The sequence below is a fragment of the Equus caballus genome, chromosome 18, assembly GCF_041296265.1.
Source record: "Equus caballus isolate H_3958 breed thoroughbred chromosome 18, TB-T2T, whole genome shotgun sequence".
NCBI classification, from domain to species: Eukaryota; Metazoa; Chordata; class Mammalia; order Perissodactyla; family Equidae; genus Equus; species Equus caballus.
Window position 1 is genome coordinate 75,915,533 of NC_091701.1, and position 18,668 is coordinate 75,934,200.

General features: G+C 44.8%; 1 protein-coding gene across 30 annotated transcripts in view; it reads left to right on the top strand.

The window, feature by feature from the left end:
• Positions 1 to 18,668, top strand: part of SPATS2L (spermatogenesis associated serine rich 2 like) — a 166,387-nt gene that overhangs the window by 64,521 nt on the left and 83,198 nt on the right. For 24 of the 30 annotated variants that reach the window (XM_070242111.1, XM_001502795.6, XM_023622319.2 and 21 more), the window contains one exon: positions 15,155 to 15,215. In XM_070242111.1, coding sequence (XP_070098212.1) covers positions 15,177 to 15,215 — 39 coding nt within the window. In that variant the 5' untranslated portion in view covers positions 15,155 to 15,176. Of the gene's footprint in view, positions 1 to 2,924; positions 3,501 to 6,532; positions 6,794 to 15,154; positions 15,216 to 18,668 lie in introns of those variants that run through there. The other 6 variants (XM_023622315.2, XM_070242127.1, XM_005601668.4 and 3 more) reach the window with 4 other exon arrangements.

The window sequence follows — 18,668 nt, forward strand, 5'->3', positions numbered from 1 at the left end:
ACACGTGTGGCTGCCCCTCCACAGGCCATGTCCCGTCCATGGGAGCACACTCAAAGGACATGTTCTGCAGCTGGATAATGAAATTTTTAGCATGAGTGGAGCATCAGACCACCTTGATTGCTTGTCGCTATCAGTCTGCCAAGAACGGGTATAAATGAAATCAAGGGTGTGAGGGAGAGATCTTTCTCATCAAACAAGTGATCAAACATAATACATTTATACCTCAAAATTGCTTTAAGGTAGATTGGATGACTAACAGAAAGTCTTCTGAAAGGAAATAATATATGATAGTTTATTTATTTGAGAGGCCTGTACAATATTTGAACCACCGTACAAAAACCAGTTTTGATTCATTCAATCTGTAGAAAAATGATTTGGAAGAGATTAAGCTCCATATTGCCAGGGCTCACAGAGCGTCATGAGCATTTGGTACTTTCGAGCTTCCTCCAATGTGAGTTGAGCCATAGGGCAGGCTGGAGCCCAGTGCAAAGCAGAGAGGACATGGCGTCTGCCCTCGGGCCTTTTACGCTGTAAACGAAAGGAGGAAGAAGGTGGCCATGAGAAGTCCCACAGGGAGCCCATAGTGTGCATATGGGTGTCTGCAGCCATGAAAACCCCTATCTATGGGTAGAGTTACAGGGGAATATAATGGTGAGGTTAGTGGTTAAATGTGTTCAGCGTTGGGTGGAACCAGTTATTTTTTCATACTCGACAGAAAAGTTAACCTTTCAGTCTTTCTCTTTTGGACAGAGTGTAGGCTTTGATGGAGAGGAACTAGAGAGCTGGTCTAGTGACCTGGTTATCCTGAATACAAGGCTCTGCACTGTGCAGAAATAAAACAGGTAGAAGCTGTGGGCAAGTTACCTGGTTAAAGATGTGGGGTGCAGGGTCCAAGGTGGGAGAGGTGGAGGGCAGCCATGCTCATGATTAGACCCTGACTCTGAGAGTGACTGACAAACCTCAGGGTTGGAGATGTGGCTGGGAGGACGCTGGGGAGTGGACTGGAGGGTGGGTACGTGGCTAGAGCAGTATTTGACAATGCTGGTTTCAGCGGTGGCATTTAAAGTGAAGACCCGGTGCTAGATGTTGAAAACTGGGAATAAATACTTAAGGACTCATTGCAACCAAGAAAGGAAAAATGAAACGCGAAGACATTTATTCTTTTTCCACATGTCAAAGGCCTTCTACTAGGTACTTTGGAAAAGAGAAAGGAGAAACGGAATTTATCAGAGACAGGCTTTTTAAAGGGAAGGAGTTCTTTTTGTAATTCAGTAAATCTATTACTGACTTGTATATTTAAAGTACTTTAAGAGTATTTATTAATTTTCCTATCACAGCTTATTTCAGGTGACATTTCTATTTTTTATTACAGTTAGAAATGGGAAGAAAATTAGCTAAAATAATAAATATGACCTCTAGTATTTTGAGCATATCATAAAATTGTCAAAATGAGTTTTTATTATCTGTGATTGCATTAGAATAAACTCAGGGGTATTAAAATCATGTTAATTCCCTGTTTTATCCATCTTGATACAATTACCTGAAATCAGAATGTGTGAAAGGAGATTTATTATTTTTTAGGTTGTTCTCTAATTAGCTCCAGGACTTACTTGAACTTTGCTCTTCCTAAGTTATAACTCTTTATTGTCCTCTAAGGACAATACCTTAGCTGTGAATTTGGTCACTAGAACACTGACTACATCTGGCAGCCACAAGGCAGGAAACTGTGGCCTGGCTTGGTTTCTGAGCCGTTCTATGGGGAAGAGGTGTTATAGTTTGGGATTTACTTTTGTTTGTGCTGAAGTTTTAAGAACACGGAAAACAGCTGAGCCTGTGGACAGACAGAGGGCAGAGAGTTTACACCCCTCCTAACAGTGCCGCATCCGGCCTTAGCCGTGGCTGCCCTCTGTGCTCTCCAGAGTTGCCCTGGTCCTCCCATCAGGTGGCAGTGGCAGTGGGGAGGGAAGGGTGTGGCCATATGAGGGCAGTTTGTGGTCAGAAGGTTGGGTTTCAAGGTCCAGCTCCATCCCTGGCCAGGTGCAGGGCTATAACCTCTTACAGCACAGTTTCTCACCTGCAAAATGAGGACAATGGGAAAGCAACATGTGGGCTATGGAGGAATCTAGAGCGGTGACTCATCTATTTATATTTATTTTATAGCACTTACTGTGTGCTGTTTTAATCGCTTTGCAAATATGAACTCACTTCATCCCGGTTGCACCCCGTGAGGGAGTTGCTATTATTATCCTTCTTCCACTGGTGAGGAATGGAGGCATGGAGAGGTCAAGTAACTCGCCCAACTCCTGAAACTAGGAAGAGGCGGAGTGGGGATTGAAACTTGGTAAACTGTAATTACTTGTTTTCTATCATAAGAAGATAAGAAAGAATCTGAATTCCGGAAGATAGGCAGTATTTCCTCTTTGCGATCATTTAAAGGCCCAAGACACTGTGGTTGGTGACAGAGGCGCCTTGGTCAATGCCTCAGCCCCAGGGCCGCCACGGGGGCCTCCTGGCTGACTTTGCTGTGGGTGGTTAGTGCAATGGGCTCTGATGGTGGGGACCAAGAGAGACCTGGCCCTAAACAGAAACAGTGCCTTTTGAAGAACACGTTGAACTTAGTTTTGAAACAAAAATCAAACCAGCAAACAGAGGTAACGTATATAGGGCTTGCCTGTCGGTAGAACAGGCCTGACAGATAAGAAAGCCTGTCCACTCCAGCCCCCTGTGGTTATGCCCAACCCCATACCCCTCACACCAGCTTTCCACTGGCAAAGACTGAGCGTTCACGTGAGAATGTCATTCCTTTGGTTGAGAACTTGACCCCTGACAAAATGTATATACCGCTGGCTATGGTAGTACATTATTCACGTAGCACTAAATTAGCTGAGATGTTCCATCTAGAACCAGGAACAGGTTTCAGAAGGGGGAGGGAGAAATCGAGCCCAGGGCGCAGGGCAGGGTGGGGAATGTTTGCGAATTCATTGATCTACCCGTGCTCGTGTCACCGGAAGATCAGAAGCCCTTCCCCGATGACCACGCTCAGGGACTGGCCTTTGGAATCATGACCTCAGTCCCAGCCTGTATTGCCCCTTAGTGTCTGCGGCAGTCCATATAAAGTTTGCAAGTTCAGTCCTACAGCTGTGCTTTCCTCGAGATAAGAAGGATAAAGGACTGGACATTCCCTCACAGGAGCCTGAAGGCCAAAGCCCTGGGCAGGTCTCCAGAAAGGGAGCAAGTAGTTTCTCTGAAGGTGAGTCCCTCCAAGCCTCAGGCGGCTGAAGCCACAGGCCTGCTGTGCGTTACCCAGCCACACCCAGGATCCTGCCACCTACCCAGGGTTTCTGCCTCCATCTGCGTCACTTCTGAACTGACTTACTGGTCATAGTGAAAGCTAGTTGATAACGGGGGCCAGCTGGGGAACAGGACTTACCTGCCCGGTGAGAAAGCCAGCAGGTCGGGCGCCCGGAGCCCTGATGCGGAGCCCCAGGAAACCTTCCCAAGTGAGTGGAGGCCGATTTTGTTGGAAAGCCTTAGGAGGAGCCGTAATGGGTGGGGGAAGAGGCGGAGGGGGCCGGCTGCCTGTGGGTTCTCTCCTGCTGGGTGAGGAGGCCCTGCCTTGTCCCTAGGGTTTCTCTCAGCCTGGAAGGCAGTATACAGCTGGTCCCCTTTTCATTCAGCCAGTGCCAGCGCCATTTCAAGGAAGCAGGAAGAGCCTGACTTTCTCTGCCACTTTGAGAAAATCATTAAATATTTGCCAGGAGAGTTCTGACTCCGTGAACTAGGAATAGTGTGAGTCTCTTGGAACAGAGGTTTGTGAAACTAGAATATGCTCTAAAGGAGTTTGGCCTCCTTTCGCAGGTGTTGATTCCACGTCAGATGACCCGCTTCCCCAGAGCTGGCTGTGACGGATAGCTTCAGGTGCCAGGTTTAGATAGGCTTTCTCTTGGCCAGTCCAGCGTTATATTATGGAGCCACAATGCATATTTTCTTTGGAGATGAATATGCAACGTTTTCCTTAAAACGATGCTATAAAAGGTTTTTTAAAAGCATACAACCCCCACCCCTACCCACACCCCACCCCCTCTGACAGCGAGCCTGCCTTAAGCCCCCCGCTGTGCCCCTCTGGGCGCGAGACTTGGCAGCTGGGCAGGTCACAGCCCCAGGCTTGCTCTGCTCAGAAGCTTGAGCTGCGTCCATTCCAACTCTGATTTCCTGAGTCCATACTCAGATTCCCCTCCTCTCCTTGTGTGGCTCTTTTCTGCGTTTTTGTGTACATACCTGTCTCTGTCCAGCTGTATAAGCTTCTCTGGGGGCAAGAGCTCTGGAACCGGGAGGTCCAAGTTCAGATCTCAGCTCAGCCACTTAACCAGCAGTGTGACTTGAGTAAGAGCTTACCTCTCAATGCTTCCATTTCTTTTTGTGTAGAATGAGGCTGCTCCATAGGGCTATAATGAGAATGAAATGAGTTAATTCCTGGAAAATGCTTAGGGCAGTGCTGGGTATACAGTGAGAGTTCACTGTGTGTATTATGTAACTATTGCCAGCCTTCCCTACAGAGCCTGGTGGCACACTGTAGGCGTTTAACAAAAGTTTGTCAGATAATAAGAAGAAACAGTGCCCTTTCTGCAGGAGTGCCCGAGGCTAGTTGAAGAGCTGGGGGAAAAGAAGGAAGGGGGAAGCACGTGATTTCGCTGGCAACGTTTGGCTGTTGGTGGGAAGGTGTTTGGCGCTCAGGGGTGTGAAGAACTGTGCTTGGTCTTTCGTCTGAACCCCTCTGGGATTTGGGATTTGCTCAGCCAGCAGTTGGGGGATGGGGACAAGCCAGTGTGATCTGCAGGGAGAGCCTATTAGCCTGAGGGCCAAATTCATGCTTCTGAACCTCCCAACACCGGCCACCTCGCCTTTCCCGAGGCATCTCTGAGGATGGGCCTTTTTTAAAGACTTGAGCTGACATCATCGTATCTTAAAAGAACGGAGCATAATTGAATTGCTGATACAAGTGGGTACTTGCGCCAGGCCCGGGTCACCCACATCGCTATGGAAACACGCGTTTGCTTGAAAGCCCAGCGAGCAGAAGCAGAGCCTTCCAGGAGCCAGCGTTGGGTCACCTTTAGAAAAAGGCATTTATTTATATTCTCAAGCCGTCAGAGACCTATGAAATGAAATAATTTCAAATTAAATAGGAAAATCGGGCCGTAGATGAATGCTAATGGAGCCTGCCGTGCTCCCTCCCGCTGCGCTCGCAGTGTTGGAGAGCCGCTGTGTTTGGTCTAGGCGTCCTTCACTCTTTTGCTCCCATTTGCATTCTGCTGCCGTGGGGAGGTGGTTTGGCACTTTATGCAAAAATGGTTAATCTTCATTCATACGCATTTGCTGGTACTAAAATGGAAAATTCAAAGCGGGGCCTGCCCGAAAGTGTGCATTGTGCTCTTCTCTGCTGTCTGTGTGTGTGCAGCGTACACAGGGGCGCACAATCCGGATCACTCTGCTTCCTCCAGGAGCACTCGGGCCCTTCAGTGAAGACGCTCTCCCACACAGGTCCCAAACTGGCCTCAGCACCTCGCGCCCTCGCCATGCTCCAGCGATGTTCTGAGCGATCGGCAGCCTTTATCTGCCGCTGGAAGCAGTCTTTTCAAATCAGCATTGACTGCTAATGACCTGTTTAAATAAAACATTCCATTTTCTTTCTTCCCCCCACAAAGAACTTGGTAGGCGGCGACATTTCTAAACCAAAGGCTAACCTTGCTTTTCAAAAGAGGCAGATCCAAGGCTTTTAAATGTGAAACTTTTTTCTGACATTTGCCCTTAAAATGGTTTTCAGTGAATTTGTTCTAACAGTGGATTTAGCACATTGAAGTGTGTCTGAATAAAAATTGCAGCCTTGAGATTTTTTTCCTTCCAAATTAAACAAAAAAGCCTAGGTAAGTGTTTTCCGATGAAATTCCTATTTCGGTCACCATTCTCTGTTTCATGGTTTATGAGTCCGCGTTCCTAATAATTAAAGCAACTTTCCTCTGAGTAGCCTGGCACCTCACAAGAACTTAGATTAAACTGTGGCAATTAATCCACAGAAGAAGGAGCCAAAGCACAGGGAGTGTAAGAGACCTCAGGAACTGCATGACCAGATAAGGAGCTGTAAAGGATCGAGGATGGAAAAAAGATAAACTGAGGCATATTAAAAATTTCCAGAGTTTGAGGAAAAATCAATTGGAATCAGGCAGCATCCAATCTAGTGGATAGAAAGGAGCTCCGAGGAGCTGTACAAATGAAAGACTTTACAGGCAGAAGGCAGCGGGAACAAGGAAGTTGTACTGGCAAACAAGCGGGTTGGTTATTGCAAGCTTACTTTCCTCTAGGGGATGGCAGGGGTCTGGCAGGCAGACGACCGGGCTAGAACTGAGCAGGGGATCCTGACTGGCTGTTGAAGATCCCATTTCCAGGAGAGCCAAGACTGTAATTAAGTCTTGGTTTGGTGGTGTGGGGCTTAGCATATGTGACTTCATTTTGGGCCTATCGTCTTGTTTTTAACAAGGGACAAGGAGGAGGGCACAAAACAGAAGAGAGAGAAGATTAGGCAATGGGAAAGTGAAGCAACAGAAAGCCCACATGAAGTGAAATTGAGACCGTCTCCGTTTTACAAGCAGCACTGTTTCGCTCTTCAGCTGGCACACACGTACCCCTGACTGGGCCTAGGAGACCGGACAGTTAGTCCTTGACCAGCTCGAAGGTGATCTTTACAGAGAAGTAGCCTAGTACATCAGAGACAGCACCAATGCCTTTTATTTTTTTTAAGGTGAGTTTTCAGCTTTCTGCTACCTTGGCTGCCAGGTGCTCCTGTCCCTCCCAGGGTTCTTTGAGTCTTGTGATACCTGAGAGCTGCAAAGGACACGGAGTCACAAACTCTGAAGGGTGGAGACTGTGCCATTTCAAAATGAGACTGCAGGAGTTCAGAACATGCTACCCGACACATGGCACATTGATCACTGTGAGCGCGGGTGCCTGAGAACAGCAGACACAGGGAGATCTTGCTCTCAACTCCCCTCCGCTGCCTAAAGGCAGAGCCTCCGAAAGCAGCTCCCACGTCATCGCTCCCTCCCCGGGAGTCTCATCATCAGGGAAGACAGCTGACTGGTCACAGGATGGGAGACTCCCTGTTGACACACAGCCAGGCACGCTTTGTCACAAACTGTCATTCCTGTCTTTTCTTCTCAGGGCTTGTTCATCTTTCCTAAAAGGTATTCACTCTCCTCTAAGGGCCTGCATCCTCTCTCCTTTCCCTATGAAGATGGTATTTAGTCCTGAATGCTAAGCCGCCTCGGGAGTCTCTCACTGTTCGCTGGGCCTCCCCCATGTGGACCTGAGGTGTGTGTGTTAATAAACTTCCGTTTGGTTTTCTCTTTTAACCTGTCTTTTATTACAGGCCCTCACCTAAGACTTTAGAAGGGTAGAGGGAAGATTATTTTTCCTCCCCTACAACTTCAACCTCTTATTCTACAGCTGGAGACCTGAGGCCCTCAAGCTGTACGGTGACAATCTAGAGTCTTTACCCAGATGTTCCCTCAGGGTTAGTGGTGCCCCTTGTAGACAGATGCGCAGTCTCTCCTGCTTCCCTATCAAGAGTTGCCTGTTCTCTTTCCCCTTCTCTCAGGGCATCACTCTCTGCTAAGGGCCAGTTGGTGGCAGTAGAGAATGAAATAAATGTATCTGTCTTTTGCACCTTCTTCCGGAGGTAGTAGCATACCTCAGCTGAGTGAGAATGCAGGTGTCCCGCAAGAAGTGCCCGCAGGTGAGGCGTGGGCCCGGGAAGCCGCGGGTGCTCCGTTTAGACTGAGAGGCTGCACTGCTTCCTCGCATTGCATCGCGTGCGGACTGCCCACCCGCAGCACCCACCCTGGTGCCTCCTCCCTGGGGCAGACAGGAGAAGTCTCAGGAGCCACGAGGTCACACTCTGGGCAAACTGCACCCGAGTCAGATTCCCAAAGAAGCGGCAGTTCAGCAGTAGGCCCTGGAGTGCCAGGGAGCCCCTGGGCAGCCTCACGGAGCCAAGGAAACCGCCTGCTGGCCGAGGGCCTGCTACAGGCAGCTTGCTCCTCTGCACTGAGGTAGGAAGCCACAGGAACACAGCCTGCTCTTTCTAACTGGCGCATCCCCGCTCACTCCTGCCCGTGTAGTGGTTTTGCTCTGCAGTCATGTGCCCTGCATGTGTACAGGCCTGTGTCACTGCCTGCCTGGGTTCTTACTGGAGTTCATGGAAGGTGAGCCCATGACTGTTGAAGGCAGTTTTGAGGTGCTGTAAGCCATGGCTGTGGGCTCCAGAGTCAGACTGCCGGGGTTTGAGTCCTGCCCCTGCTACTTATTGCATCTGTGCCTCAGCTTTCACATCTGCAAGATGGGAATACTCATCATTGCCACTTTACGGTGAGGCTCAAATGAAAACGTGTGTGCCAAGCACTTAGCAGAGTACCTGGCACATTCTAAGTGCCCCTGAGAGTGCTAATTATTCATAATAATATGTTGGTGAAAAGACCATTCCTGAGCAATGTGATGTGTAGGAAACTGGTCCCCCATTTTTCTATCTAGGCTTCTATGAGAATCTACTTGTTGTGTGTAGTGACTGGGACCGAGGAAGAGGCCCTTTCTTGATATTCCCAGGATGGAGACTCTGGCGTCGTGGCTCTCAGAGTTTAGTCTGTGTGCATCTGAATGCCTGGGAAGGTAGTAAAACACTGATTGCTGGCTCCACCCACAGAGCTCCTGGTCCAGGCTGTGTGGGGAGGGCAGCAAGGGTGCATTTCTAACAAGCTCCCGGGAAAGCAGATGCTGCTCACCCAGGACTCGTGCTGTAAGAACCACTGCTCTAGGACAGCGCTTTCCAACTCAAGTATCGTCTAAGCCACATGGGCAATTTTAAATTTTTTACTAGTCAGATTAAAAAGTAAAAAGAAATGGGTGGAATTAGTTTTTTTTTTTGCATTCTTTTTTTTTTTATTGAGTTATTGATAGGTTACAATCTTGTGAAATTTCAATTGTACATTAATGTTTGTCAGTCATGTTGTAGGTGCACCACTTCACCCTTTGTGCCCACCCCCCACCCCACCTTTCCCCTGGTATCCACTAAACTGTTCTTAGTCCATAATTTTAAATTCCTCATATGAGTGTAGTCATACACAGATTATCTTTCTCTCGCTGGCGTATTTCACTTAACATAATTCTCTCAAGGTCCATCCATGTTATTGCAAATGGAATGATTTTGTTCTGTTTTGCAGCTGAGTAGTATTCCATTGTATATATGTACCATGTCTTCTTTATCCATTCGTCTGTTGATGGGCACTTAGGTTGCCTCCACGTCTTGGCTATTGTAAACAGTGCTGCAATAAACATTGGGGTGCACAGGACTTTTGGGATTGCAGACTTCAGGCTCTTTGGATAAATACCCAATAGTGGGATGGCTGGATCGTATGGTAGTTCTATTTTTAGTTTTTTGAGGAATCTCCATACTGTTTTCCATAGGGGCTGCACCAGTTTGCATTCCCACCAGCAGTGTATGAGGATTCCTTTTTCTCCACAACCTCTCCAACATTTGTTGCTATTAGTTTTAGATATTTTTGTCATTCTAACGGGTGTAAGGTGATATCTTAGTGTAGTTTTGATTTGCATTTCCCTGATGATCAGCGATGATGAGCATCTTTTCATGTGCCTATTGGCCATCAGTATGTCTTCTTTGGAGAAATGTCTGTTCATGTCTCCAGCCCAAGAAATGAGTGGAATTAATTTTAATGTTATATTTTATTTAACCCGATGTGTCAAATATTATGCTTTCAACACATAATTGATATAAAAAATATTGAAAGTTTACTTTCCTTTTTCATACTAAGTCTTTGAAATTCAAGGAATATTTTACACGCCCAGCACATTGCAATTCAGATTTGGCTTTGCGTGAAAAATGACCTGGGGAGTTGTTTTTTTCAGGCCTCAACTCCCCCGTACCAGCTGGCGTCGGGGCCCAGAAATCTCTGCTTCTAAAAGCTTCGCAGTTGATTCTGATGATCAGCCAGATAGGCAGGTTGATCCCCAGCCTCTACAACTCGCTCATTTTCCCTCGCACCTTCTTCTCAGGACGCTTTGCACTTATTTATCCCCTTCAGCTACTTTATGGTCATTTATGAAATACTCTTATTAATACTCCCAGTTATGCAGTATGATTTTTATGTTTTTTTATAAATCATAGGAGAACTTTGCATAAATGACCTTGAAAAATTTGTTAAAATCAGTGCTTTAAAATTTTTCTTATATATTTCCTCTGGTTCCCTAAATCCAATTCAAGAAAAGTGATATAATACCTGAGAAAGGGAAAGTGAATCTAAGAGCAGTAATGGGTTTCAGAGAAACGAAAGTGAAACTTTATTACTGCTTACACAATAAAACAAGGGAAAACGGAGATGGGGAAGCCAGAAGGTCCTTTGGCGTTTCATTACATTGTGTTAACTTTTTACGTTTTATATGATTGCACAGGAAATATATATATTTTTTAAACTCAGTTTGGTAGTTGATCAGATTGTCATATATATTAAACTTCACTGAATTGTATTAGAAATGCTGAAGCAAACATATTTGCCAGATTGTACTATTCAGTTTTATTTTTCATAAAGGATATTTATCTTTGTTATAAACTAATAGATCTTCTGACTGGCATTAATGCATATTAAGTAAGATCTTTGCATAATGAATAGTTCAGTTTGATATAACTTTGCACATGAAGTGATTGCCGGGAACCATATTTGTGGTTTATTAATTTTACACTGGAGAAGTATATAGATGATGTATTGGTGATAAATGATGAAATTCTTTTCTTTGGGATTGATATCTTTTGCTAATAATTTTTTGACTATGGAATATATATATCTAGAATGAAGTGAGAGATTAATCTGTTATTTCATAAGTAAAATTTGTCAACAATTTTCTTGATCTTTATTTTTCTCTAGGATATATATAAAACTTAGGTGATATCTATGTATGTTTGTAATGTTATTACTGAAAGCTAAAGTACAATTTTAAGGAAAAAAATTTCAAACACTACCTAAGCTATTGAAATGTTGTGTCAGGCGCCGGCCCAGTGGCGTGGAGGTTGGGTTCACGCGCTTTGCTTTGGCAGCCCGGAGTTTGAGGGTTTGGATCCCGGGTGCAGACCTATACACTGCTCATCAAGCTGTGCTATGGTGGTGTCCCATATGCAGCGTAGAGGAGGATTGGCACGGATGTTGGCTCAGGGCCAGTATTCCTCACCAATAAGTAAATAAATAAAGACAAATGTGAAAAAAAAAAAGAAATGTTGCATCAACCTCAGGACTTGTATTTCTGGTTATCTTAATTTTCTATTGGTTATTCCATATGCATGGAACACCCATCCGTGAATTTGAATAGGTAGGCCTCAGTAATTGGTCAGTTCCAAGAACAGTTTTAAGTGATAATAGGAATTAGAAACCAAGTCTTTCCCAAGAAGTCAGAGATCCCTGTACTTTGTGGATCTAAAGCCCTGGTGATCAGGCCGTGTTAGGATAGGCAGCAGCCGTGTCCAGCAGTGATACACCACCAGGTGTGGCGACCAAGTGTGATGTGAGGGAAATAGGAGGTCTGTGGTCTCCAAACACCTGTCACTCAGTCACAGCATTAGAGGTTCTCAGGTTAACCCAGATGGCTGCAGCAGTGAGGGCTGGGGTTTCACGCTGCTGAAATCTGGGCCTGTCATTTGGGAGGAGGTGACAATATGTCTCCTGGAGGAAAAGTTTCTTAACTATCTAAGTTAAACAGTGAAGATTCAGATTAAGTTGATCTGACTGTCTGGATATAGTTCATAGCAGAAAAATCCCAAAAGAATAGGAGCACAGCACAGTTTCATTTTCACAGGGGAGAGGGAGTCAGCTCAGGAAAGGGAACGACCACGTGACACCATGATGGTGCGATGTGCTTCAGAGTATTCTGGAGGGAATAGTGCCAGACTGGGTGCAGGCACTCAGCGAGGACCTGCGGGCGCACTGAGGAACACCCTCTCCTGTTCCACAGTTCCCTAGCGTCGTCCTTATCAGGAGAACCCAGTTTGACCATCTAGCCACTTCAACTCTTACTTCTTTAAGGCAAACCAAATTTACTTTCTGTGCAGGTTCAAATCCTTCATCTAGTTTCCATAACTGGAGCTGGAGCCAATTTCCCAATCTTTCTGTTATCCACCAGCCAGCAGAAAGCTTGGATGTGGAGAGGACATTGGAACCTGCCTGGAAGGCAGAACCTGTAGAGACAGCCCTCCACATAGGAAACACAGAATATAAGAGAGTAAAGCGGGCAAAGAGCAGCTCTCTACAATTATTGCTATCTTATCTTCCCACCTGAGAAACCTGTAATAGCCCCATTCTGCCTTCATAGCCAGCATTTTCCTTCCACAAAAAAATAATGTTGTAATCAGTCTTACTGGCATCACTACCGAAGAAGAGTGTTCTTTGATTAGACTCTGAGGTCAAAGAGAAAAGGAATGTCCATGAATTTTGTCCTATGATGATAGCTCACCATGCAGGGCTGCCACTTCTTCAGATCTTAGAAGTCTTCTCTGCTCAGCGGGATTGCTCCCTGATTCCTCTGTGGATTGTAATACTCCAGCTTCAGAAATACTGCACCCCAAATCCTAGACATCAAAGCAAAACAAAAACAAACAAACTTTTCCTATCAGATTCCACTCATCTATAATGGAAAGATTAGATGTGTCCAGAAGATTTAGCCATTCTAGTCTAATGGGAGGAATTGTGGCTCAAAGATCTGTCCTAACAAAGAGCACCAAATCTACCTGGTTCCTTCTGTCCTTCTTAGTTCCGTAGGTGGAACCTGTATGTCCCTCCCCCACATCCTTGTTCTCTCTCACACACGCATACATATACTATCACACACAGAAAAATCCATGTACAGACAGTGTATCTTCATATAATGCCGAAACTTCCATTTGAATAAGAAGATCAACCATCCAGATGTCTTCAAATATGGTTTTAGACCATCTTACAGGCATTGTGATGACTGATCAAAGGTTTCACTCTTCATCTGTGGCTTTAAACAGAAATGCCTGATTATGTGTCCTTCTACCTCACAAAGCATCTCTATTCACTGTTACAGATATGTAATCAGGAAATAATCCTGTTGTCTTTTCCTACTAACTCTCAAAAGTAGGAATAAATGAGAATGAGATTCAGGTATTATTTGCCAGGTAGTATTATTTACTTTCTCCCATCTGCCAGGTCAGAGGATATGGAATTTACCATTTGGAAGAGTTATTTAAATGGGAGATGTCTTCAGTGGGAGGGGCACTCTTTGCACAGCACATGGAGAGGAGCTGTCTTAGTGATGCGGGCTCGAGGAGTCGAAAGAAAGATTTCTTGGACTCTCAAGGTCTGGCAGTAGTGCTCTTTTATTCAGAGATAGTATGGAATAGCATGGGGACAGGACCCATGGTTAGTAAGACCTGCAGGCATGGGGACAGGACCCATGGGCAGTGAGGGGCTGCAATGTGTTGAGGGTTAGGGCTAAATTTATAAGGCATGGGCACAGGACTTATTTTTACTGGACAAAGAAAAGAGGATGTAAAAAGTCATTGAATGGTTTCAGTGCAGATGGGGTCTGGTTACTGTGTGGTTGTATAACTTTAGATGTGAATCTGGTCACATAGATTGGCATGTAGGCCAGGATGCCCTGGGCTTCTCTCCCTGGGGCAGCCCTAATCCATGCCATAAAATCCATTGGGTCATATAGATCGGCACGTAGGCCAGGACACCTTGGATTTCTCTACCTGGGGCAGCCTTGATCCATATCATTAGTGGGGATCCAGTATGCAGAATCTCTCCTGCTAATGTGCCGAAATCCTTGGGTCAGTGGCTGTATCATTTGGAAACTTATAAAAATAAACTCTTACTGTTTCTAGTATTTGATAATGTGTAGTATTTATGTGGATTCTTGTTTGAGTGTTAATAGAGTTAAGATTACACATTGCCATGCTTTCATCCTAAAATCAGCGAAAGGTAATGGATCTGAATTTATGACCTAGGTTTAAAAGAAAATCATGGGGAGAAATCAGAGAAGTGTTGGAAGTTATCGTTAAAATGCATCAACTCTAGATACACTCTTTGTAGCAAAAGTCAAAAAGAATGTAAGAAAGAGTTTCAGTGGTTCTTGATTGACAAAAAGTGTTAAACATGCAAATACATCATAGATTGATATCTTGGCCTATCTAGATGCTATTTCAATCTGTTCACCCATTTTTGTCATTTATGCTCTATTTCAAAACGAGATTTAAACTGTTAAAGACTTAAGATCTATCTTCCATAATAATGGTGAAAGATTGAAACCAGATGAGAAGAAAGAAAACACCACAGCTTGGTGTTAAGAATATAGATTTCAGAATGGGCCACCTCACGAGGAAGATTGGACATTAAAGCCAGAAGACCTAAAGAATTTAGGGAAACAGAGAAGGCTTACGGGCAGCTTTAAGGGTCCATTTGAAACTGGAGATGATGAATTCATGGCCAGTAAAAATAAGGCGAAAGTGTATAGGTATAGATCCAGAAGGATGTTCATGATATGTTGGTGAGTGAGAACGCAAGTGTGAAAACCGTTATATATAGTGTTTCTGATGTTTAAATCTGGAACTATTTCTCCTCTTTCTTCCTGGAGTGCCTGGTGTGGTTACATCCATGCAGGAAATACTCAGCAAACGTTTGTTATGTTAAGTAGAGGCTGGTGAAAGCTGTGGGACAGTAAGGATTGTGTGGACAAGGCTTAGTTAAAATAGGTACACTTTGCCTCCACTCACTGTTTTGGACCACCTTTCTTTTGCATAGAGAGAAGAAACACCATTTGGTGCATACGCATCTGTCTTTGCCATTTTTCATGTCAATATAGTATGAATAAAAGATTTTACATTGTCTTCTAGAGTTATCATAACATGCTTTTTGAACATACCTAAGACAAGTGCTTAGCTTGAAAGTATTTTTACATTTTAAAATGGTATTTATGATTATGGCTGAATGAAGTTGTTTACTGTGTTGAAAGAGAGCATAAAAATAAGATATTGAGAAATCAATTTTAAAACTTTAAAGTTAATCTGTTTTTCCCTTCTTTATAGGGCCTATTCCACTAGAAGCAAGATGGCTGAACTCAATCCTCATGTAAATGTCAAGGAAAAGGTAAGATAAAACTATATGTTGGCTTGCAAAAACTCCAAACTGGATAATGTAGTCTCTGGCTAGTAAAAACTCGATTACAGTGGAAGAAAGGAGAAGTGGTTTTGAGGGACCCATAGTAAGTTTGACACCCTAGAAAATCATTTCACAGAAAGAATCATAAGTAGCATCCACTGAGTGTGTTTTAAGCATATTACATTCACTTTCTCATTTACTCTTGACCATAACCCCATGAAATTAATACTATTATTATTCTCGTTTTACAGAGGAGGGAATGGAGACACAGGGAAGTTAAGTAATTTGCCTAAATTCAGAGCTAGTAAGCAACGGAGCTGAGATTCGAACCCAGGAGTGCCATCGCACAGTTTGTACTCCTTACCTCCGTGCTGGGTTTCATCTGAGAGTTAGGGTACTGTGCTGTGTCTCCAGAAATGGCCTCATACAGAGATAGCCAAAGCCTCACCGAGGGGTCGTGCTGAGTAGCCTTCAAGGTCTCTTTCAACATGGAGAGTGCATGACTGCAAATCCCCCTCCTCATTTGCTGGAGGCTGATTACACTTCAGAGCCTTTCCACGTCTTGTCCTTCTCTGGCAAGGTTCCTCCACTTGGGGTCGGTCCCTCACTCCACGTATGCTGCCTGCACTGTTAGCTCTTAAAGATCATAAACCATAGATCACGCGAGACCATGGAGGTATTTGTCCAACCCCTTTATCTGCGCCCAGTGAGCCGAGGCCCTAGGGGAGAGCTGTCCCTGCTGGTTCAGCGGAGTGGGAGAGCCCAGCCTGCAGCTCTCCCCACCTCCTCAGGGCCACCTCCCGCCTCCACTGCACGGCAGCTACTGAGGGCAGCCCTTCATCTCTCATCTCTTTGTATCCCCACCGTAACTAAAATACACAGTGAAGTAACATTTGTGGAGTCCTTACTATTTTTCTTTCATCTAGCAAAGATGTATTGGACCCCTACCTTGTGCCAAACACTGTTCTCCGTAGTGGGGATATGGCACTGAACGTGTAGTTGGGGTTCCTGATCCCATGAGACCTGCTTTTCAGGGCAGGGAAATGGAGAGTGAATCCAAGAACGTAAATGAACAGAGTCATTTCAGACAGTGATAACTACCATGGGGAAATAACAGCAGGGTAGCAGGGAGCGGTGGCTACTGTGGATAGGGGCAGCCCTCTCGGAGGAGGTGATATTAGAGCTGAGATAAAGACAATGGGAAAGAAACACCTTGCAAAGATCTGAGGGCAGAGCATTCCAGATAGAAAAGCAAAAGCAGATGCCCAAGGTGACTAGGTTGAAGGTGTTTGAAGAACAGGTGGTTGGTATGGTGGTCGGTGTGGCCAGAGCATGGTGGGCACGAGGGATGGCCATGGGAGATGAGATCAGAGAGCATGGCTCTTCACCTGTGTTCCTGGACCTCCAAGGGATCCATGGGTAGAATCTAGGGTTCCACAAACTTGGATGGGAAAAAACATTTTCATCTTCACTAACTTCTAAATGAAACTTAGCATTTCCTTCAATCATGAATGTAAGGAAAGGAAAAGACAACCCAGTGTAGCAGGAGTCCCTGTGACTGTCACAACTAGAAATCACGATATCTTCATATCCTGTTATGTTTGTTACAGATAGCCTGAATATGGTTCATTCATCGCTACTTAAAATTACTGTGGTTCTAGAACCTGCCGCTATACTGCGTTATTTGATGCTGGTAGAGAAGCACATATATTACTGTGGTGCAAATTTGTTTTTTCATTAATATTTTAACTTTATTTCAATATAAGTGGTTTCCTTTGTAATTATGTGTTTTATTTCATATTTTCAAATATTATTTAAATAATAAATAATTTTAAAATATTATTCTGAGAAGGACCCCATAGGCCTCACCAGGCTGCCAAAGGGGGTCTGTGCCCTGTGTCAATGAAAATAATCCATAACCAATCTATAAATGAAAATTTGGGTGAGTTTATTCTCAGCTACAATGTGAGAACCATGGCCCAGGGCCTGAAGGAAGGAAGGGCACCAAAGAAGTGGGGTGTACAGAGTGGTTATATACTCCCGAAGAGTATGTTTCACATAGGATTGAAATGTCCCTTTTACAATAGTCACAGGACTGCTCTGTTGGCACAGCAATTGATGGACACAGCAGGTAGGTCTGCTGTCTCGGTGGACACAGCAGGGTGGCAGGTCTGTTGTCTCGTGCTGGGCGGTCACAGGTGAGCTGGGTGGTCAAAGGTGAGTGCAGCAATCAGTTCCTAGCCTAGAAAAGATGCTTATCTTTAAGGAAATGCCAATGTGGGGGGAAGTTGCACCTTTATCTTAAGGGCCTTTGTTCTTGCCATAGTAAATGTTTGAAGCAGATATACAATGCATGCTCAATGGCCACGTCAGGCCCTTTGGAAAAAACAAAGTCAGGCTGAATTAGGTTTACACCAAATGGCTTCTCTAATATATCCTATTGTTTGCCATTTCTGTTTGTCACCTGAAAGGTTTAGAAGCTGAGATGGGAGCCCTGTAGGACTTCTTCAAAGGGCAGGAGTAAGCTGTTGAAAGGTTGAAGCAGGAGCATGACTTGGTGTGGTATTTTCTTAAAAGCTCACCCTGCTTCTGTCAGCTACTGTGCTACATATTTTATAAATCTTCATATTAAGTAACTTTCCTGTTTGATGAGGACACGGAGGCTTGAGGTCAAGTGACTTGGTCGAAGTCAGACTCTCAGGAAACGTGGAGGAGCGGGGATTCAGACTCAGCTGTGTCTGGTCCTAAAACCTGTGCTCTTGCTACTGCATTTCTGCTTCCCTAAGTTTTCCACCAGAATGCCCCTGGGCACGGAAGAACCAACTTGATGCCCCACGTCTCTGGGGACGTGGTCAAAACCAAATTCCACCGACCTACAATTCCTTTGGAGTCTTATATGTTGTCTTAAAAATTGATGCAAATGTATTACCTATTTTATTCTATAATATGTTCCATATGTTATTTTAAGACAAAACTGTTTTTACTTATAGACCATTGAGCAAACAATAGCAGAAGGGCATGCTTCTTTTATATCATGGCTTCATATTCCCCCTGACTCACAGTCATGTACTCAGGTGAGAATATGAGTTCCCCGGGTTGAGAAGCTGGGTCTTGCACCACAGTGCTGACCAGGAATTGGCCTCTTTCCAAATGTCTGTTGATGGATGGATTGAACAGCTCCTAGAGTTGAGCTATGAGAAGGAAAACACTTAAAGAATCAGAGTCATAGCAATTCATCCCTGCAAAGCATGGCTATTAGGCCAATAAGGTAGGCTCCGCACTCAATGACAGAGTGTCTTATTCAAAACATAGGTGGCATGGAGCCAGTAAGGGGAAGGAAGCTGATCCGTCAACACACAGACCACAGAGGTTCAGTGAACGCGCCATGCATTGGCTCAGGCTCCTCATTCATCCACTCGTCATGATCAATGTCACATAAGC